This window comes from Colossoma macropomum, unplaced genomic scaffold (assembly GCF_904425465.1).
Source record: "Colossoma macropomum unplaced genomic scaffold, Colossoma_macropomum, whole genome shotgun sequence".
NCBI classification, from domain to species: domain Eukaryota; kingdom Metazoa; phylum Chordata; class Actinopteri; order Characiformes; family Serrasalmidae; genus Colossoma; species Colossoma macropomum.
In genome coordinates, this window is record NW_023494788.1 from 7,696,199 (window position 1) to 7,718,809 (window position 22,611).

General features: G+C 38.4%; 3 protein-coding genes across 7 annotated transcripts in view; all 3 read right to left on the reverse strand.

Annotated features, from left to right (window-relative positions):
• Positions 1–7,373: 7,373 nt before the first annotated feature.
• On the reverse strand, positions 7,374–9,410 carry LOC118806701. The gene is made up of 3 exons (XM_036568217.1): positions 9,145–9,410; positions 8,959–9,065; positions 7,374–8,514 (listed from the first exon to the last, which is right to left on the reverse strand). Exons 1-3 carry the CDS (start codon positions 9,353–9,355, stop codon positions 8,110–8,112), a joined length of 723 nt encoding a protein of 240 aa, XP_036424110.1. The 5' UTR covers positions 9,356–9,410; the 3' UTR covers positions 7,374–8,109.
• A 988-nt stretch (positions 9,411–10,398) lies between these two features.
• On the reverse strand, positions 10,399–17,515 carry fgf6a (fibroblast growth factor 6a). Its single transcript, XM_036568218.1, has 3 exons — positions 17,206–17,515; positions 16,487–16,590; positions 10,399–13,358 (listed from the first exon to the last, which is right to left on the reverse strand). Exons 1-3 carry the CDS (start codon positions 17,513–17,515, stop codon positions 13,182–13,184), a joined length of 591 nt encoding a protein of 196 aa, XP_036424111.1. The 3' UTR covers positions 10,399–13,181.
• A 2,212-nt stretch (positions 17,516–19,727) lies between these two features.
• Positions 19,728–22,611, reverse strand: part of LOC118806678 (solute carrier family 45 member 3) — a 43,102-nt gene continuing 40,218 nt past the window's right edge. For all 5 annotated transcript variants that reach the window (XM_036568187.1, XM_036568190.1, XM_036568186.1 and 2 more), the window contains one exon: positions 19,728–22,462. In XM_036568187.1, the coding sequence (XP_036424080.1) occupies positions 22,049–22,462 (414 nt within the window). In that variant the 3' untranslated portion in view covers positions 19,728–22,048. The remainder of the gene's footprint in view (positions 22,463–22,611) is intronic.

The window sequence follows — 22,611 nt, forward strand, 5'->3', positions numbered from 1 at the left end:
AAAGTTGTTCAAATGAACTTGCATCAGCAAAAGTTCAGCGAGTTAAGACTTCACCTAATGGGGAAAGTGCAGGTGCTTTTGTTTGTTTAGGCCCAGAGTCAATTTCATTGCATAATCATAAATAAGAAAAGCCTCATATTATCAGTATCATCAGTATTGACCTAGTTCTGCCTGTCCAAGCATGTGCCATGTTTTGTTTTTGTCCAATGTCCAGTTGGAGGTCTACAGCAACTTTGGCGCACAACTGTTTAGGGTTTTGTGACCATGACTTATGCCCACCACAGCATGTTACATAGATGCCGCCACTAAAATGGCTTCAGTTGCTTCCAATGAGTGTTAATCAGAAACTGATGCACAAATATGTGAGAAGAGAAAAGCCACCGAAAAGAAATGATCAAAACACTAATGTACAATCACCAAAACAGGACAAAGTTTTGTTTTATTCTTGGACAACACTCATGATACGGTAAAAGAACAGTTTGTGTCAGGATCTTTTGGAATGCACTTAAGTTTACCACAAAAACTACAATTGCACAAGTTCCATGAGTGCAAATCAGCCAATAATTTGTTCACTGCACTAAGCAACGTCCAACAAGCTACTAATATGAATATGAAAGAAAGAATATAGGCATTATTTTCGCTATATCTAGGAAAAATATAGCAAAAAAAAACAAAACAACTACTTCATTTAAGCATTATTTAGGGATATTTATAGTTTACTCAAGTGTTATTGATAGTAAATACTTTTACTAAATTATATTTCCAAGAGAAAAAGCATACTTTGTACACTAAATAATCCAGATGGTTAGTCGATCACATTAAGATCCACAGCCTCTACCGTTTACTTAAACGAAGGCTTGCCTTGCCGCACTGCTAACGTTAACGTTCTGCGCGCGCACAAAACCACACCCTCCTTTAAAATTCAAAAACAAACAGAAATTTAACGGACAAGTGCGAGCCAACCGTCACTGAGGAGGAACCCATACAGTGTAGGTTAAGTAGTTCTGTTCTACTGTTAGTTATGCTTGGCTTTATTATACTGAACGTATTATTACCAAACTATAGCAACATCTCTCCCAAGTAATACTGAAATAACCTCCGCTAAGGGTAATTTATCGTGACCTACCACTTTTAGTGTCGGCTGACTTTTCTGTGTAACCAGTGGGGCTAGCTAGTAACGTTAGCCTAGCATGGTTACCATAATGAGGTGAACACTAACTAAATGTATTTTAATTGTAACGTTGTTTTGTTCTAGGCGGTTGAAACAGTGGAGTAATAACAAGAACATCTCAAACAATTCAAGTGGTGAGTACTGTTGGCATATCCTAGCTCAGTAACGGCTAACGTTAAATAGCTGACTGAGGCCCTTTGGGTCATTGTCCAGTATTTATTTTATACCTACATGTAATGAAAACATTCAAAGTAAGCAGCTTTTTCTGTCGATAGAGTTCATTTAGCCCCCGAAACTCTTTAAAGTTACCTTTTGGCTTTTACAAATTTGTAATCAAAGTAAGCGCCTAACCTTCACAAAATATTATTTTCCACCTCAGGCTGTCAAATCAGACACTTTATGAGCTGTTTTTTATTCCTAAAATGTACAGTATTGTTTTGCAACCTTGTTACCAGTTTTTAGGGAGATAAATAGCATTTAAAAGCCTGTGTTAAATGAATTCATTATTGCATAGCAATAAATGCATATATATTTCTGAAATACTTTACAAATAATGTGTCTCCAAAATGGTAACTTTACAGGAGAAGCAAGAAACCTACTTTACTTTTAATGTAAGTCAATGGAATCAGACCTGTAGGCATTTTCAAATTATGTCAAAAACTGAAAAATGGAGATGAGGTTTTGTTCCGACAGCAGCTATATATGTGTATATATATATATATATATGTGTGTGTGTATATATATATATACTCTATTTGCCAATTTTCATAACATAATAGGGTTAAAATCTGGGTTGAAGCGAGTTAACAGGGTTGAACACAGAGATCATATCATTGCCCATTAAGTAAAGATTAATGCAGCAAAAAAGAAAAATAAAGTATACAACATAAAGCAGAAGTAAAAGTTGAAAAATTGTTTTAATCGAAATGTTTTCATTAAAATCTTTGTTTCAAGCTGTTTTCATTTCTTTTCATTTAAATAATTGTTGGTTAAAAAACAGTTAACAGAGTTGCGAAATTGGAATAAGCTAGCATTCTGGGGTGGTTAGCTTGACATCCTTTTTTTAACAAAAACTTGTTAAAAGTTAGGGTTGAGTGCCAAACCAGTTTTTGTGTGTAAATTAGAAAACAGAATGAGAATAGAAAACGCCTCTCATCGTCATTCTGCAATTCCGCAGTTCCATTTTTTTTTACAAAGGGGAACAGGCATGGGTAACAGAGTTACGGCTAAAATGTGGGACACAGGTTAAGATGACTTTTTTTGTTGTTGTTAAAAAATAATTAGGGAAAAATTATTCTTTCAACACTATATTGCATGTAAATGAACCAAATAACATTGTAATTATGATGTTACTGGAAGGTTTTAATGAATGTATTTCATAGAGAAGTTCAATGTCAGTGAGGTGGGACAGGCGAAAATCACCATATTAAAGGTGAATTCAGACATTGTGATCATTTAAATGCTAATTTAAATAATTTTATTTCAAAATAAAGTACAGATCCTTTTGCTTTTCACAGAAATAAACAACAGCGGTCACTTTATTGCTTTTAAAAAGATAACGGAACATAACTGAACTCTTTTCATGGAAAGTGCCACGTAGAGTTCAGTGCTTTCATCGAACGTACATCAAATACACTGCTAACAGTAACTGCCAGCTGCAGATCTCAGTGTCAGTCACTCGCCCAAGTACCTATTCACAAAAAGTGTTTTTTGGGAGCTCCGGAGGAAGACGTTTGCCTCAGTGACCCTGCAGAACTGAACAGCATCAAAATATTGGGAAAAAATTCATAATAAGCCAGTTTGCAAATGACACAGTTTTATTCTTATACCCAAAGCAAGCGAGGCAGTTAATTCCAAAAGGATCAGGATTATGGTTAAATATTAACAAATGAGAATTCTTACCAATTCATTCCTGCAGCGCCAATATGTCGTGTAACATTCCAGTTAAAAGTGAAAAATCTAGGAATTGTTGTCACCAAAGAAGAAGCCTTAAGAGCGAGTCTAAATTTTGATTTGGAAAGATGAAGAAAACCTTAAATCAAGAGTTTTTACCCATAACTTCACACCTCATAATTCTACACTATGGAATAATTGTAATTTAATAATTTGGAATGGTTTTCCAAAAATGTAGTTTTTGTGACTGATCTTTTGGATTGTAATTGTTTATTTCTGCCTCATACTGAATTTATCAACACATTTCATTAAAAACTTAAAGAAGAGATTATATTAAGGTTTTCAATGCTGTTACGCTACCTCTTTTACGTTTAATACAAAACGGCCAAATACAGTCACTTCAAAATGAATTTACAATAAATGAGGAGATTAGATTGTTAGCTGTGCTCTGCCAGTTGTCATTACAACAAAGTAAACACTCACCATGAATTACTTGTATATGAGAACGTACTTGGCTAAAAAGGGCTTATAATCTTGATTAGTGGTTTTAATCTTAAATCCTGAACACAGTTCCGTTCTGAAAACCACGGCAGGTTGTAAGTAGTTCAGTTTTTTAAAGAGAAGAAATGTATATATGGGCTGTTTTAGATTTATTCATACAAAGACTTTTATCTTGACGAGCCTGAATACAGGTGGAGTGGTGGGTATTTCAGAGTAGAGCAGAGGGCTGTGTATTTAGCTGTTAGTGCTGGAGAGGCTGTGTTTCTTCTCACCGTGTTGGGTGCTGTTTTCAGCTGTAACCTCGAGTTGTCTAAGCTTCTCCCTAGAACCCCAAACGTTACAGTATTTTGCAGTTCTTTATAGATAGCTTACATTTAGCCAAAAAAGAAAAAACCTAGCACGAATACCTGCATTCCAAAATTAAAAGCTGAATACCTACCCAACGAACGAATATAGTCGAATATTCGGTCCAGCCCTAATTGATTTTATAAGTAATAATGCTTATTTGAACCTGCGTTTCTATGGTATAGCGTAAAATATGACAATGATTTAAACATGTAATAAAAGGAAACAAAGTACTGTCTTTTCAGCAATGATGTTTGCTTCTGAAAATGTATTTTAGATTAGAACGCAGATTGCTAAGTAAGTTCTTCTGTGTTTGTCTGACTGCTTGATGACTTGGTGATGTATTTATGCCACACATGTGCCGTGGAGTCCTTACTGCAGCCAGACTCCTCCACACACTGGCTATAAACATTGTTCAAAAGACTGCAACCGTGACAGTGAAGCTCTGATCGGTCAGCCTGATTTTGAGAGCATCCATTCAATGCAGAAAATTCTTGACTTGTTTTGAAAAATGTATGCAGTGCCACAGTCCGTCAGTTTCAGACTTTTATGTGAAAGACGGTATTAATGCACTTGTGTTTGTTTTCAGAACTTGACATGCACTTTTTTCTTTTACAAAATCAGACATGATGCTAAAGGGTCTTTAAAGCTGCGAATTTCAAGAGTGTGGCATCCATCACGGGCTGTAATGCTGTAAGTAGCTTAGGGGGTTTGTCCGTGCAAAATGGCTCTTGGGAAGCGCCACACTCTCGATGTGAAGAACAATTATTGTTGCTGTTTTTGCTGATGTTGTGTTGTTATTAGAGTAGTTGTGTTAATTATTGTAATTGTGACCAAGTAGGGAGGGTTTACAGTGTGTTAGAGGTGTCTATCCTCCTTGTATGTTGTGTCCACTAGCGTTACCCCCTCCCTGTGTTTAGTGTTGGAGTAGTGCTGGATTGGGCAATTCTTCTTGAAGTTCCTGTTTAAAATAAAAGAGCATTTTCCTGTACGCACAATGCTTTCCGTGCCTCCGTCTATGCTGACGCTACAATAGCAACACAGCTGACCTTCTCTAACTTTGCTTTCTACATATACACAAACTTGCTGTTTTTATGTGCATATGTATCAATTCAGTTTTCACTAGTTAAGAGATGGATTCTGACGTGTTATAGTAGGAATCTCAACATCTTATCTGTCAAATCTCGTATTTACTAGTATAACTAACACTTTTACTTGTTCAGATTAAATTTGTGATATAAAAAATGTGGAGTAAGAGCTAAAATGGCTTTCCATAGAGCCAAACTCTTATCTATCATCCACTAAAAAAATCAAACACTACCTGATGTGACTACAGCTTGAGGTACAAAGCTGTTGATAAGAGGGACACAATTTTTAGTGAAAAGATCAGAGCGTCAAAATGGATTTATTATTTTAACAACAAATAATTCTAAAACTTGACATTAAATCTGTTATTGAGTAGTAGTAGCAGTATCAAAAGACATCTCACATTTAGGATGATGAGTGGCTAGATCTCTTATTGTTGAGCATCTAATTAAAGATATTAAAAGAAGTTATTAATTACAGTCATGCCTACCAAAACTCAGCAGTGAGTGCCAGGCTATAGGTTTTTTCTTTAAGCATACAGCAAAAGCATTACATGGCTTTGTGTACTGTTGGGTGCGCACTCCGACAGTAGCGGATCTGAAATTAAATGTGAAGCTTCTGACGTGGAGTCAGCATAGCTCCACTACTTAAAAAATAAAGAAAAGAAAGAATGCTGAAAAAAACGTAACCTTAATAAAGTGATAGTAGGGTGCGACCAATGCCTGTAATCCCAAGAAACAGAGTTTTGTTTTTGGTGATGTAATCTCTGGCTATTGAACTCAAGGTCGTATAAAAAGAATCACACTGTAGAAACGTGAAATACTGTTGTTTAAATGTTAACTTATTAAAGTGGGTGAAAGGACAAATAGACACCGACCTACTCTGCCTCACCTACAGGGGTGAGAAAGTGGACTTCTGTAGCATTGGACGTGCAGACATGGATGACGTGGTGGACGTGTAGCATTGTAAAGGTTGTGGTGTCTGAGACTGACCGTTGCTTTGTGTCAGTGTATGGAGAAAAAAAAGCCTGCTAAGGTGCAGTGAAAGATCGGGATGTTCAGCATCTGACATTTCTGTTTCCTGAATTTAGATTGGAATTTTTATTTTGCTAGTACATCTTTTTTTTGTGTAAATAATCAGGCTGAAATGATGTATCTCTTTATGCCAAAGAGCACAGATCTATGCAGCCTGTTCTTGTACATTAATGGCATTTGCATTTTTGTTATTAGCTGAGGTGTCTAACTGTCTTTTGGAGTCCTAGCATAACTTTTTATTTTTCACATTCAAAGTACAGAAGAAGCCGTTGGTTTGGTTCTTCAAGAGGAATATATTCCTGTGGTTTCAGACAGAAATATCAACAATCTAATCAATACATATAATTTTATCTGAAATCAAATAAACCAGAGACTTACCTTTAGAACAGTAAGTGGTTCTCAGTGAGTTTGTTCTCCATGAAATAGCTGGTATTTCGTTGTGACTCGTCTGTGAGCTTCAGTATCTTTATGTGCTTCAGGGACACAGTAAAGTTCTTCAGGTGAAATTGCATCAGCAAAAGTTCAGTGAGTTAAGACTGTACCTAATGGGGAAAGTGCAGATGTCTTTGTTTGTTTAGGCCCAAAGCCAATTTCATTGCATAATCAGGAATAAGAAAAGCCTCATATTATCATCAGTAATGACCCACTTCTACCCTGCCAGGTGTGTGCCATATTTTTTTGTGTCTACAGCAACATTGACACATATGGTCTTGTAACCATAGCCGTGAAGGGACACACCATGTTACATGTCTGCTCTCTTTAAAATGGCTTCACTGCCTTCCACTGAGATATTATTTACTTACTTGGCTAATTTATTCTTTTGGCCAGTTCATTGAACTGATCACCAAAACCAATTGCTTTGTTTCTAATACACTTATTACATGGTTAATGGCTTTTTATAAGAGAGTGCGACTTGCACAACACTTTTTATTATGGCAAAAGAACGGTTATTGGCATGGTGTAAAGCCACATTTTCTCTTACTGTTAAGATGGCCTTTTAGTCATAATCATCATTATAGTCATCTTCACAAGTGTTAAATACAAGTATAGCTTGGGCTTAGAGTTCAATACTGACTTTTGTGTGATTATTAAGTGGTTAGGATGAGGCATCAGCTCACTTCTTGGTGGCATTTTGATTTTGACCTTGACCAATTTAAAGGCCAAAAAGTTTCTGGGCAGAATTCTATAGTATAGTAGTATTTTCTTAAATAAATTAACACTGGAGACAAAAAGTCTCACAGCACAGTAGAAATATATTACTCCTGCAAGTGCCACTTGTTTGAAGTCTTTCCAGGTAGTATCTGTATCGATGCCATGCACAAAGAGCACATATGAAAAACGAATAAAGGTTGAAATTTTTATTTATTTTGTACAAATACAGTTGCTACCCAGCGTTATAGTGCAGAAAATAAAAAAAACACATTTGCATTTTAAATATCAGAAATAACAAATATTAAATATATTTAATTTTAAGAGTATTTGTTGAAGTCATAGCTAGATGAGACATCCATATTGTGTGGCTTCTTTAGCATTTCAGATAATAAACATCAGTACAAACGTCATAAATAACAATATATAAACACTCAAATAAATAAGTAGGTGTCCAGCACTATTAGGCATACGTAAGATAATGTGAAGCTACTGGTTAAGATGTGATCGTTGTAGAATAAAAAAAAACTTGAAAAGTAAAGCATACATATCTCAGAAGAGTGTAACATTAAATCAGACATTCACAGGTAATAAAGTATAACCAATGTCCATAATAACAAGAAACAGATTTTAGTTTTACCCATGTAATCCATTATCATAGATCTCAGACTTTCATAAAAAGAAATACACTTTAGAAACGTAAAATGCTGTTGTTTAAATGTTAACTCATTAAAACAGGTGAAAGGACAAACACACAGTAAGCCTCACCGACAAGGGTGAGAAAGTAGGCTGTGTGTGCAACATAGAGTCTGCAGTGTTTAAGAACATTTCTGCACACTGGGGTCTGATACCATAAGAATCAGTCTTACCATGATATATCTTTAGATAATAGAGAGAAAAAGTCATGTACAATGTAAGATGATAGTCCACTCAGAGTCTGCCTCTCCTGTTTTTCATCCTTTCCTGTGATGGACTTAATGGACCAGGTGAAACCACATGGAAGGGATCTTCAACAAAAGCTATGGTTTCCTTGGAAACATTACCACCATGTAGTGGTTGTCTTCTTTGATTGTTGATTGCTCTCACAACTGGATACTCGCATCCTAAGGGGTCAGATGGATCAATGTGCCAGCTGCGTCTCTTTCTACGGTTCGTATGTTTTTTATGTTGTTTTATCAAGAGGCCACTAGAGAGCTCTGATGAATTATGCGTGTGCATTTTGGCCTTCATCTGTCGTAGGATAACCAACACGTTACCCCTGCAGGACCGAAACACATCATAATGTTTGTGTCTTTTGACATAATGAAACCGGCAGTTCTCGTCGCTGTCATCCACCTGAGGATAAACATACAGACAGCATTTAACACATTAATTCCACTGTGTAAATATGTATATATGTGTTTGATGGCAGCTGTGTCTGATGTGCTAGGCAATATTACAGTATTTGTCATTGTCATGGTAAAGTACATCAATAAAAATAGTTTATAGTATTTTTAAATGTGCACCAGTAGTTCGTCCAATAGGTGTCAGAAAAAATAAATGTTGTGCTATATTGTGGATCATAAAATTGTTGTGATATTTTTGCCAAATTGCTCACTCCTAGCTGGAGAATATCAAAGATTTGAGATCTAATTTTAGCATGGTATCTGTTTTTAAAATAATAACACTGCTAATAATTAAATACAACAGTCTAGTATGTCTACATTTATGCCAAAGAATACAGACCCATGCAGCCAGTTCCTCTATTATGCTATTTACATGTACATTTGTGTTACTTACTGAAGTGTATAACTTTCTTTTGGAATCCAAACACAAGAACATCTTGCTTTTAACATTCAGAACTGAGAAGCAGCCTTTAGGTTGGTTCTCCAAGTAGGTGAAGATTTCTGTGTGACAGAGAAACATCAGTAATGACAATACATAACAACACGCATAACAAATCTGAAATCATGTGCAGACACTTACCTTTAGAACCTGGATAAATGGTTTTCTGTACTCCTTCATTGTCATTTTTCTCCATTAAATAGTCCGTAGGGCTTTTTGTCTCTGCTTGTCTGTGCTCTTCAGAGTCTCCTTCCATGACATCCGATGGTGAGGGTGCCTGTTGGAGAGGGTAGCATGTGCCTGGAGCGTGAAGTTTAAGAGCAGCCCAACAGAAGAGAAGTGCTGAGAACATGGTCAGCGTGGGTGAGACGTTGCTTACACTAGAGCGTGGAATCCCTGTGGGTCTGTATTTATTTGGGTAAAAAAAAAGGTCCAAAGTTCTTATTTGCAGACTGTAACAGAAGTGGTCTGTAATTGGCCATCTCCCATTGGAGGCTGCAACTGGGCTGACGTAACTCTGCTGTCTCTGATGCAATGTTATGAATTATGTCATCGGAATATATGTAACTAGGGGAATTCACTAGGGCGATGAAATTCAATGTAATTAAGTTTTGTTTATTTATATTTTATTTATTGTTTTGTTTTGTTCTGTTTTTTTAAACAGAAATCCAGTTCCAGACCCCTAATGAGCAAGCCAAGGGTGACAGCGGCAGAAAAAAAAACACTGAGAGGAACCGATATTCAAAAGGAGAAACTGTCCTCATTTGGGCCACTTCAAATAGGTTAGTAGATATTATTGACTGGAAATTATGGATAGAAAATTCAGTCTTTTTTGGCTAACTTAGTGATGTAGTTCAAGTGACAGAGCAAAGTTACCAAAGACAAAGTGACATTAAATTTTCATGTTCTTTTCATTTTCTATTTTGCCAGAATGTAGAAGGGAGCAGAGGAAACGTTGATAACAGTGTCTGACATTTCTTACAGAAAAGAACAAAATGTGGTTAAAACACTGCTTAAATTATTTAAATGAAAAATGTATAACAGTCTCAAATTTCCTATCTGTGTATGGGAATCCAGTAATTACAGTCTGACCAGTTCTAACAGTAGTTGTTTCTTGTTTTCATGAATTTCATTTAGAAAAAAAAAAAAGAAAATTATTACTATTCCAAGGGCATGCGGACTCCCTTAATGCTTCTCTTACTCTGGCCAGCTGATGGCGCTCTAAGTGTAGTTTTACATGACTTTATAGACTGTAGACTTCAGAAATGTGTCAAAATAATCAAACTTAAACTTTGAACTAGTCTTACTTGTACGTAAAGAAATCCAGAACACATTGCTAAGTTGAATTATTAGCCACAATCATATGAGTGTATAAAATACAATAAAAAACACAACTAAAAAACAAACTTTTATTATCATCTCAGTAATACAGTTGACTGCTGTGCACAGCACATCCGTACAAAAATAAAAGGAAAACATTTTCTTAATATATTAGAACTCTGACTCATTATTATTTTTTTTTTCTCAGAAACAAAATGATTGGAGAAAAGTTTGTCGTCTTACAATCATTTCAACAAATCGGAACTAAGGCAGAAGGTGAGGTATATGTAAAAAAGGAGGGGAATTTGGAGGAAGCACAGTCCCCTCAGTGCAGGAATACAAAACTAGGAGAGAACACTACAAGAGCCTGTAGACATACAGGAACACACACACATGCACGACCCTTCACTCTCTAGGATCTCTCACGCCACGGGGGGCACCATTCCAAAGCTGCAGATACAGTGAGTACAGTACAAGAAATCCAGTAAAACTTGCAAGAGACAGCCATTTTTGTAGCTCTGTGATCAATTCATCTACTATTATAAGAGGCTTTATCTTCTACATACAACATGTTTGTTTACAATTATGCACTGAAACCATGCTAGATGCCATTTGTACCTCTTAATGTCAACATCAGCAATATCATTGCTGTCCTTGAACAAATGGAAACTGGTGATCAGTATTGATAAATTAAAATGACCAGTCACATACATGAAATTGAAATTATTTAGATTATTTTTTAACAGTCATATTGCATGCCTATATTCGGATACGAAGAATTAAGAAAGCATAGTTGTCTAGCTACTAGAGCCATCTTGACCAGCACTTTATAGAAAGCCAAAAGAAATTATTACAGCTATCTTTGCATTTTGGACTACTTAGTATAAAATGTACACAATATTTTTCCTTTTCGTCATTATGATGACCCACTACCAGAGTCAAGGACTTTTATCTGGCATTCTGCTACGCCATTTTGCTGCTTTACCCAGTGCTTGGCGTCAGGGGCATTAATGCAAGACAGGGCGAAATTAGACAAAGCCAGGTGGCTCCTTGCGCCATGTACACCATGTAAGTCGATCTGTTCCCAACAGAACTGTGGGTGCTGCAGGCAGAAACACTAGCGAGCAGGAACTCTCTGGGGCTGTTGCTCCCTGCAAGTGCCCTGCAGAAGCTTCTGCTCTCACAGACCTTCCTGTATGAGGGATATCACAGCAAACTGCTGATAATCTCACTTGCTGCAGTCACACCACAAACGCTATCACATCATTCAAAACGTTACAGCTTGTTCAAGCTATAAAATCACAAATGGGTTGCTTCCCCACTTCATCTTTAACATTAATGCATGCAGTGTTTTGGAGAATAAATCAAGGAGGTGGTAGCCTACTTTTTTTTAAGTAGTTCATATGATATGTGTAGTGTAGGCCGTTGGAACAGTTCTAAAAATATTTTTAAAGTTTAAATACTCTAATACCCTGACTTCAACTCTAAAGCTAATGAAATGATTTGATTCAATGTTGCTTGAATTTTGTTGACTAGGTTCTTATAGCACAGTCTCTTAATTTCGGCGATGTGTTCTGGTATCCGTGCAAGTGCCTAGTATTCAAACAAATAGACAGTTAAACAGTCTAAACCATGAACAGACAATCCCATTGGTTTTTACATTCCAGAATCTGAGGTGAAGTTTGACATTGTGTGTGCGATCGGAATTTAGTGACACCAAAAGTAGGAAGTCCATTTAACTGTCTAATAGCAACTTAGACACCAATGTGTACTAATAATGTAACCTATGACAGTAAAAGCAACAGACACACAGAAGATCCTCGTTGTCTAAATGTTAGTTTTTGTAGTCTGAGATGTTGGTTAGTTTTCTCAGACTAGTTAAATGAGCAAAGTTTCCTTATCATTAAGAAAAATAACCACACTAAAACCTATCTTGGCTTAAGGTGCATCAAATGCCAAGATCAACTCGATTCCCTTTCGTTAACTTGATACTTCACAAACACAACACAGGTACAGTTCTGAGGTCACTGGCTATGCTAAAGAAGTTCAAACAAAAGCACCCTGATCCCCCTTTAGGATCAGCAGTCATCAGAAAGACCCCAAGTTTCAAACATTCCTTATTATGGAAGATAAAGGGGTCTTCCTCAGCTTTAGCTCCCAATGCATATGCATGCAAGCTCTGCCAATTCACCGATTCTTCAAAAGTTTACTGATAAGAATTGAAGTGCTACCTGCAGCCCTCAAGGAATTGGGCTAAAGCCCCCAGAGAGGGCAATCTCTGTTTCTAACAGTAGGATGTCTTTCTTGCATGCAAGTTTAAAAGAAGCCACAGTTTAGGAAGCTAAGGCACCACCATGCAAGAAAGGAACACAACAGTCTCAGGTGCCCCTATTCTTCTTGCAAAATGGTGGAACAGATGAAGATTGAAGTAAACAGATATTTCTTTCCTTTTTTCCCCTGTGCAACTCATGCACACATTTTCAGTCCAGACGTGGCTCTGTGAGGTAATAAAATGTATCCATTACACTTCTGAAAGCTGGAGATGTTAGTAATTCCGAAGACAGGGTAAGGTTTACACACCAGTTATGGCAAGCACCCATAAAAAGTGAGAGGGGGCAAAAAAAAGCTCCTCTGCCCTCAAATAATCATAGAAATGATAAGCAGCAAAGAATGGCATTTACACAAAGTTCAGACACAAAGTTAGCTATCCAAATATACATATATTTTGTTAACGAGAATAAATACTATGTTAAGTGTTTAGTTTCTTTTGCAGTTCATCTCTTGCTGTGAACGTATGTATAAGTTACCTGTGTGAATGTCCAACATGTGCAAAATGAGTGAGTTATTGCCAGTGTTGCTCATAATCGAGGGAGGAAATGCGTGACAGTCATAGCCGGAGTGGCCTTGTAGCCTCTTTTCTGACGGCCATGTTTGCTCAGGGCGATGTAGAAGCCCTTATATGTGGAAGACTCATAGGCATTGTAGTTGTTTGGAAGCAATGTCTCCTTGAACTTGCACTCGTCACGGAAGACGCTCTAAAAATGGTAAAAAAGAAACGGTTAGTTGAAAATAACCCCCTATAGTCTCCACTAAGGACCCTCAGGACACTGCACGTCCTAAAACGAGCCCATCCCGTATTTTCATATTCTGTCCAAACTGTTTTGAGCAGAAATGAACTGGCTGATTACTTATCAATTAATATTTCGGACAGTAAATACAAATCCCAAAATATACACAGTTCCCCTCTGCCTTTATTTTCTCTCCTGAGCCAATGATAGGGTCACATTTCAACACATTTAATGAACAAAGCTGCCTAGCTAACAATAACAATAATATTAAATGTTAAACTGAGATTTTATTGTTCTTTGAATAATATATGCCCATTTTGAATTTGATGCCAGCAACAAGTTGAGACAGGGGCAGCTTTACCACTGTGTTGCATCATTTCTTCTTTTAACAACACCCTGCAAGCGTTTGTGAACTGAGGAGACCAACTGCTGTAGTTTTGAAAACGAAATGTTTTCCCATTCTTGCGTGATATAGGATTTGAGCTGCTCAACATTTCGGGATCTCCTTTGTTGTATTTTTAGTTTCATAATATGCCAAATGGTTTCAGTGGGTGGCAGGTTCTGGACTGGACTGGACTAGTTTAGCACCCAGGCTCTTTTACTATGGAGCCATGCTGATGTAATACGTGCAGAACATGGTTTGACATTGCCTTGCTAAAATAAGCAAGGCCTTCCCTGAAAAAGACGTTGTCTAGATTGCAGCATATGTGGCTTCAAAACCTATATATATATATATATATATATATAGTTCAGCATTAATGGTGCCTTCACAGCAAGTTACCCATACCATGTACAGTAATGCACCCCCATACCATCACAAATGCTGGCTTTTGAACTGTTTGCTGAATGGTCCCTCCCCTCTTTAGGCAGGGGGATATGGCATCCATGATTCCAAAAAAGAATGTCAAATTTTGATTTGTCGGCCCACAGGACACTTTTCCACTTTGCCTCAGTCCTTTTTAAATAAGCTCGGGCCCAGAGAAGGTGGTGACATTTGTGGATCCTGTTCATATATGGTTTCTTTTTTGCATAGTTGAGTTTTAACTTGCATTTGTGGATGCTGCAACAAACAATGGTTTCCAGAACTCCTCTGGAACCCATTCAGTGATTTCCTCTACAGAATCGTGTCTGTTTCTAATACAGTGCCGCCTGAGGGCCTGAAGAGTCACGACCATCTATGGCCATCCAATCTTATCCTTGTCCCTTGCATACAGATCTTTCCCTGGATTCTCTGATTATTTTAATGATATGTACCGTAGATGATGAAATCCCCAAGTTCTTTGCTATTTTACGTTAAGAAACATTAAGTTGTTGCTATTTGCCTGTACAGTCTTTCACAGAGTGGTGAACCCCTCCCCATCTTTACTTCTGAAAGACTCTAGGATGCTCTTTTTATACCCAATCATATTCCTGACCTGCTGGCAATTAATCTAATTTTAATAAAGTATTTTTTTTGTTTGTTTTTAAGCATCACACAGCTTTACCGGTCTTTTGTTGCCTTGTCCCAACATTTTTTGAAATGTGTTGCTGGCATCCATTTGAAAATGGGCATATATTTTTAAAAAAAAACAGCATTCTATGTTTATTTACATTTTAAACAGCCCAACTTTTTTGGAAAAAGCATTGTATTTTAAAAAATAACATTTCCTGCAGATGTTAACGTGCAGTTAAGTTGCAGTTAATGTGCACTTTTATCTGAGAACTTCCTTGTTTCCCTTAACTCCTTTTTTATGATATTTCAGTCAGTGGAAATAGTGAGCTCAAAGCACTTTGATAACTTTTTATAGCCTCCCCCTGCTTTGTAGGCATCTTTTTCATTCATTTTCATATCCTCAGCCAGCTACTTAGAGCCCATGGTTGAGTATTAGCACAGGTTTTGAAGAGTCATAGAATTTACTATGGTCTGGAATCATCATCATCTGACAGTTGACCTGCCTAGACAGTCCTAACATATCAATTAATTTCGAGTTAATGAAGTTATGAGACTTTAAAACTTTTGCAAATGCCACAGTTACAGTTTTTTTTAGGTTATGAAACAAGGTAACTGCATTAACATTTACATTAACATTACATCCGGACCTAATTTGTTTTGTTGTGCACTAATCATTTGCCCTTACCAGCTAAATGTTGAATGGTATTGTTTGGGTTAAACTGTTTTTATTATTGTTGCCACAATAGTTATTAAAAAAACATTAATACCATTAATTGATCTGTCATATCAATATATAATTAATAACATAACAATAACTACTTAATTAGTAGACAAAAGTTACATTGTCTTTTGTCAAAGATTTGTGCAATAAAAATAAACTGTTTTTCCAGTTTATTTCTGCTGTAGGTTTATTTTTCATCATACTGTACATGCTAAACTCATGCACATATGTGGTTTACAGTAAATGGACATTACTCTTAATGGACATTGTTATTAATGTTTTAAATGGCTAAGTGTTTTCCTCCAGTGGAAAAAAACTAATAAGAAAACATAAAAGACATTAAATGAATATATACATACATTCATGCAACAGAAGCCATGCTACTGCATGGACAGATGTGGATAGCGATATATAATATTTGTGTATTGGTGCCTTTCTTTCTCATTACATGCATGATATCAGTGAAAATGTCAACACTGACATATTGGGCTGAAATGCATGATGTCCTCAAAAGAAAGAGACTTTCTGACCTTTCTGCTATGGACAGTTTGCACTGGTGGTACGATCGGGCCTACTTATGACATTCGACATGAGAGCTGCTAAAGTAGGTCAAATCCAGACTCAGGCCATGCATAACATTAATGTCTCACTCCATTATAAATGGCTTGACATGTCGTACTAGGCATTACTGAAATGATGATTACAGCTAATGAGGGTCTTATTATATGATTTAGACTAGTGACATTGAGTGAAACCATTAAATCGATTTCAAGAGCCAACAAAACTATTCTGTGGGTCATAGTCAGTTATTATTAAAACACAAGCCTGACCACAAGTGTATCATAATCACACACACAAACACATTGCATAGGCAAGATTTCCCAAAATCCATGCATGGGGCAGCTGCAGGCACGATGCGTAAGGATTAAAGTGCACACCTACCGTCCCGTATAACCTTCCTCTTCTGTTCATTGCCACAAACAGCTGACTTTTCACCCCATAGAGACTAACCACTCCTCTGTCTACTGACGAGATCTCAATCAGACCTGATTGAACAAAACATCAAAAGTTACACATGATGATGGGGGGGCGGGTGAGTTGAGGGGAGTGGATTTTAGGGGCTCTGCCACACATTCCTCCCCAATCTACTGCATGCATCCTGCAGGTCACCACCACACGCTGGCTGGAAATGCTTTTTTGTTCTGCAGTGCTGCTCCACGCTGGGTCCTCCTGCTCCTCCTCCTCCATCTCCTCACACTGCAAACGTGGAGAGAGCAAAGCAGTGCAATGCCATGTCAATGCAACGCAATGCAACGTTCGTTCTGGACTTTTGCAAGGGGGGGTGCAGCCCCTCTGCTCTGCTCGTTTTCTCAGAGCTGCAAATGGACGCAGTGTAAAATTAGTCAGAGTCTAAATCTGTCCATGCATTCGTGGCATGGTCGAGCCTGGGAAGGTAATTTAGCAATGATGATGCACTGGGGTTGTTGTTTTTATGCATATGTATTTGCCTTTAAAGCCCATTTCTGTGGTTTGCATGCAAAAGAATAATAATAACTGGGATTCTGCAGATGCTCTTCCAAATATTTACGCACCTTCCCCACAACCCCACTGCATTATAGTGTGCGTAGGTCGACTGCATTACGTTTCTGGCTACAACTCACTGTATGGGTTCTCGTCGTGTGCGCCGTTGATCGTGCTGTCCGGGAGCACCTGCAGGTGAAACCCGATGCCCGTGTTGCAGTAGAGCCTCCGCACCCGCTTCACGCCCAGCAGATAGTCCTTCTCCCAGCTGACGCGCGGGAGCGCCGCGACGACGACGGTTCTGTCTCGCGCGCTCGCTTCGGCCGCCGTCGCGTTGATCGGGTAGGAGCGCGCGGCGCCGACCACGAAGCCCAGGAACAGGAGCGCGACGACGGACGCGGAGGAGGAGGCGGCGGAGGTGCTGCTGCTGCTGCTGCTCTCGCGGGACATGCCGATGAGAGGGAAGGGAGTCTTTTTTTTTCTCCGGTTCACCTCCTCCGCGCCGCGTGGTCAGCCTGGTGAGAGCAGCGAGGCCCGAAAATAGACGCGCGCGTCTCGTTTCGTTTCGCTCGCTCGCGCGGGTAGGCGGACATGGCGGCGGCTCCGGGGCGCGCGACGTGGGGCAAAGAGAGAGCGCGCGGAGGAGAGTGGGGGGGTTACCGGGGCGCTAGGATGAGCATAGGGTTGGGGAGGGGAGGGGGGGAACAGGAGAGGAGGGGGCGAGAGAAGCGACCACTCACTCACTCAGCGGGCTCACCTTGCTCGCCCGTGCTCTGGGTGACGTCACGCAGAATGACGTCACGTCCCATGCGGTCCGGGATCTCGCTCCGGTTCCGCGCACAGCTGAACCGTGACAGTTTCCTCAGCACCAGCTCCCCCGGAACCGGTCACAGGCGCCTTTCCTTATTTAGCACAAAACGTGTAAGAACAGTGCGGTTGTCGCGGCGGAGTGACGTGGTAGGTGGGGGTGGTGGGAACTTGTTCCTTCCAGAACTTTTCACTGTGCTGCGCACTGAATGTACCTCGGTGATCTGTGTGTGCGGAAAACAAGTCTGTACAGTCTGCGGTCTCACGTGCTCCACAAGTGTTTGATTAAGGATATTCACTAACACTGACTAGTTCATATTTCAGTCGTGTGTCAGTCATTTTCTTCTCTCAGTGATGACAAAAAAGCGGCACAAACGTCATCTGTCAAATTATCAGTTGCTGGATTAACCTGCTGTAGACCGAAGTGACCAAAAGGCGGCGCTGTTTCACGCTTTTTAAATGTTTATTAAGCTTTTCAAATGACAGAGAAGTGGGTAGCCTACATCATACTTAAAGGGGAATTACACCAGTTTTTCAAAATTTCTGAATAATTCCGTCATTGGGTTGTAAACACAGTCAGTCAGAGTGGTTTGAGATGAAATGCTTAATTGTAGAGAAACTTACAGACTCAGATTTCTTTACAGTGGTGATGATAGATAGATAGATACATAGATAAAAAGATGGATAGATAGATCACTTTGTTAGTCCCAGTGGGAAAGTCGTCTATTAACAGAAACCAGGGGTCCAGTGTCTAATGTCACAATGTCTAACACAAATATTTACTATCCAGAACTACAAGTGAACCTACACGTGTCTTCTAAAATTTTATATGTAATGTGGTTGATGGGAAGACAGTCATAAATCTGAAAAAAACTGTTTTTCTTTGGGGACTATTGCGCCTTACAACACTGCATGTACCCATCTGCCATAAATGGATCATAAAAAATTGATTAAAACACATCACAAAACTATCATAAAGCAATGTGTCAGACAACCATTTTGTGAAATTACTTTCTGTGAGGGTGGTTTCAGATTCACTTAACTCTTGAGACGTCTGGTTCCTGTTACCTCAAATGTGAACAACTCTGACTCGGCAGGTTTCTCTAGATCTGAGCATTTCATACCAAACCACTCTGAATGGCTATATTGAAATCTCAACCATTTAATTATGTAGAATTTTTGAGAAATCGATGGAATTCGTCTTTTAAGTGAAAGTACTGTACAACTAAATAATGACTCAAGTAGTATTAAAAGTTTGAAATAACAGTTTACAATAAAAAAGATCTAGAGGGAGCTTCTTAAGTACTGAGTTCCCTATAGAACTATCAGCATTTGGAGCTGCAGTTTTCTTCTCCTTTTTGGTCAAAAGTAAGAGTTGTGAGCAACTGCAAAGATTGGCAACACACCAGAATGATAGAAACGGCAAAAAAAGAAATCAGCAACTAAACATGGAAGACTAAAATGGAACTGAGCAAAAAATAGATTATTCTCCAGACAGATATATTTGAGAAGTAAAAACATTAGCGTATTCACCCTGGAGTAACTTACATTTCAGTACTTTCCCTCTAATACAACATGAGAGGCTTTGATAGTGAGATGATAGGTTGAGTCAGGCGTTTTAGAGCAAGCAAAGTACTAAACTGCAGTACAGTGTGACTCCAGACACAGGATTCTTGAAATAATGGCCTCCCTTGATCCACATAGCATACACAACAAATGGAATAGTAAATATGTCCGCTAAAGGGATCTGGAGCATTTTCATCACAACTGAAAAAAAGAAAAAAAAAAGACCTAAAAAAACAACTAACTAGGAAACAAGTTCAGGTTCAGCAATAATCAGGGCAATGAGATCAGCACTGTTACAAAAAGATTTAATTTAATGTGATGTAACTATTAAACAAAAAACATTTTAATGATAAGCATAAAAATCCCAGGATGTTGCACAAGTACAGTGGTTACAAATATCCTGACTGACTATATGTGTAAACAGATCAGTAACTGTTGTTATCTGTCGTGCTTATAATATGCAACATGACTCACAATACTGTGTGTGTCTTAATGAATTGCTGAATTTGTCCATTTTGAGGTTAAAGCTGTTAATGTGTTCTGAAATCAAGTGATGGCACACTGTAATGTACACACTTACAATTCGATATGAGGCACATAGAGCCCAACAGGGTGATGGATGATACACTATAAGGTGTTTTGTGCTGAGGCAGTAACCCCTTTTGCCTGTTTGTACAGCATCATTAATATCAACTCAAATAGTAATTAATTATGAAAGGTAGGCATAAATGGAATAAGATGAACAGTCTCATAACATACGCTTCAAAGTGTGAAACCACTGCATGCACAGCTCCAAAACAGGATGAAGGCATTTTCAAATAAATAGCAGTCTGTCTATAAAAAAGAATAAAAAGAATAATTTAACTTCTCACAGGAAAAGGCACCACATTAACAGCCTTGACTCACACAGCAAAAGAAAAAAAAAAAAGCATTGTGCTTGTGTTTTTTCCTGACCTGATAAGTAAATGCCTATTTACAGTCTTTATTTAGGCACTTTAAAGTTGAGATTAATTTATATCAAGAGGTCAGGTGGTTATTCAACTTGGGAAAACGTCTTTCAAAGCAAGGTGAACAGTTAGTTCCACGACAAAACAACCACAATAGAACAACAACTAGATGTGAAAACAAAACAAAAAAAATTCAAAATGTTCTCAAGGGGTTTGGGCCCTCACATAAATGGCAGTGAAGTCACACACAATGCGGTATGTTAGCTAATAGCAATGCCAAAATCCATACCAAAAAGAATACTTATGGTATTACCCAACTTGCAAGACTAGGAGTGCAGAAATCATGAAATGATAATTGATAGACAGTAACTTGGCCTTCACAATTTGACAGTACATTTGGATTTGAACTGTAAACAGCAGGCATAATAAATTATATATGACTGTAAAAGCTGGCTAGATACCCTCTTCAATTTTCAGTAATTTGAATACTTGTTGTTGATGGATACCTGGTGCATAACTGAAGCTCTGATGAGACAGTGGGTCCATCCTGAGAGTCCTATTGTTTGTCTGCTACAAAGCACACTAAATTTGATGGGGCATCTTCCTAAAATTCACATTCAAAATTAATAACGCCTTTCCCTGCCCTGCTGCAGCATTCTACAAATGTGTGATAATTTGTGGCACAAAATGTGATATAGGTAGTTTAGATCTCCATACAAAAATAACCTAGATTGTCTTGGTAGATTCTGGCTGTATTTGGCTATTAGTGCTGGTTACTAACCACATAGACAAAATGTAGTTCATGAAAAATTACTTTTTTGTTTGATGCGAGCAACAGAACATAAATAGAGATGACCTCACTAAGCAGGTTGCATAAAAATTTCCCATAGGGATATAAATATCTGTATATATATTATCGATATACAAAAATATATACAATAAAAGTTATTTTTCTAAAATTTTCTTAAACATAAAAGGTATTTGCATCATCACACATCACACCTGACTGATGTGTCCGTTGGTCCAAGTTTCATTCCATTCATTGTGTTGGTGAAAGGACTCTTTCAAATGTGTAATTTGTCCTTAAAACTGAGCATAAACTATGAATGAACAAAAAAGCTTGATCAGCATGGAGCTGTTATGAGGGCTGTGCCTACAGCTCCACAGCACCGTCAGGCCGTCTGGGCCTGCCTTCCTCGGCCTGCTGAGCTTATATTACGTAGGCCATCCCAGAGTGAACAGTTCAAGAATGAGGACTGCGATGGTAAAACATGCATCAGTGCAAATGGAAGGAAATGAGCTAAAGCATTAACTTAGAAAGGAGAGTTTCCTGGTCTGTGCCAGTGAGCAGTGAAAATGAAGTAGCAAGAGATTTTTCCAAATTGTCTGTTGAGTGATGAGGAAGCATGGTGGTGCAAGCAGGATGCTCTTGCGTAGGCAAACTGCAGACAGAGGAAGAGCGGGTCAGATAATGAATAACTGCAGAGGCTTTGCATGACGATAGATCTTTCAGTCCAGTTTTGGTTTTATGGTACCTTAAAGTGTATGTTACAAAGCATACTTATAGAATGCGGTTTTTCTCTTTCTCCATCATATACACACTTCCCAAGACGAACAACTTGTGATTTTACGCCACTCAAGTCTTTTCATCAGCTGTATTCTCTCATTCTTTAAGATCCTTTTGGTCAAAGATGATGTGAGTGGCAAAATAAACACCAATTGCACCGAAAATGGCAGAAGAGGCAACGTAGGCAGTGACGGACTGTGTGAACTGGACGATCATGCCCATGAAGAGGGTGGGGAAGACCTGAGAGAGCAGGAAGGTGCTGTCCAGAATGGCAAAATCCAAGCCCACCCCCCGTTTGTCATAATCGTCTGATTCCAGACCAGGAGGCGTACCATTCTGACTGTGCTGAGACGGGTAATATTCCTGGTCGTAGTGTACATGGCCATTAGCATAGCCACTCTTGTGGTTCAGATCACCAGTGTCATCATCTAATGTGAGACGTACAGCCTCATGGCTGATGCTCAGTCCACTCTTGTGCGTCTTTTTGGTTTTGTTGGTCTGCATGTATACCTGCGGGAAGTGACAAAGGCCTTTAAAAATGCAGTAGTACCATGAAAAATATGGTGCTGGTTGGTTTATGGTTTCCTATTTCTCATGATGTTTGTGTACTACATGAGAATGTATATCACTGCTGTCGGAACAAAACCTCATATGCCCAT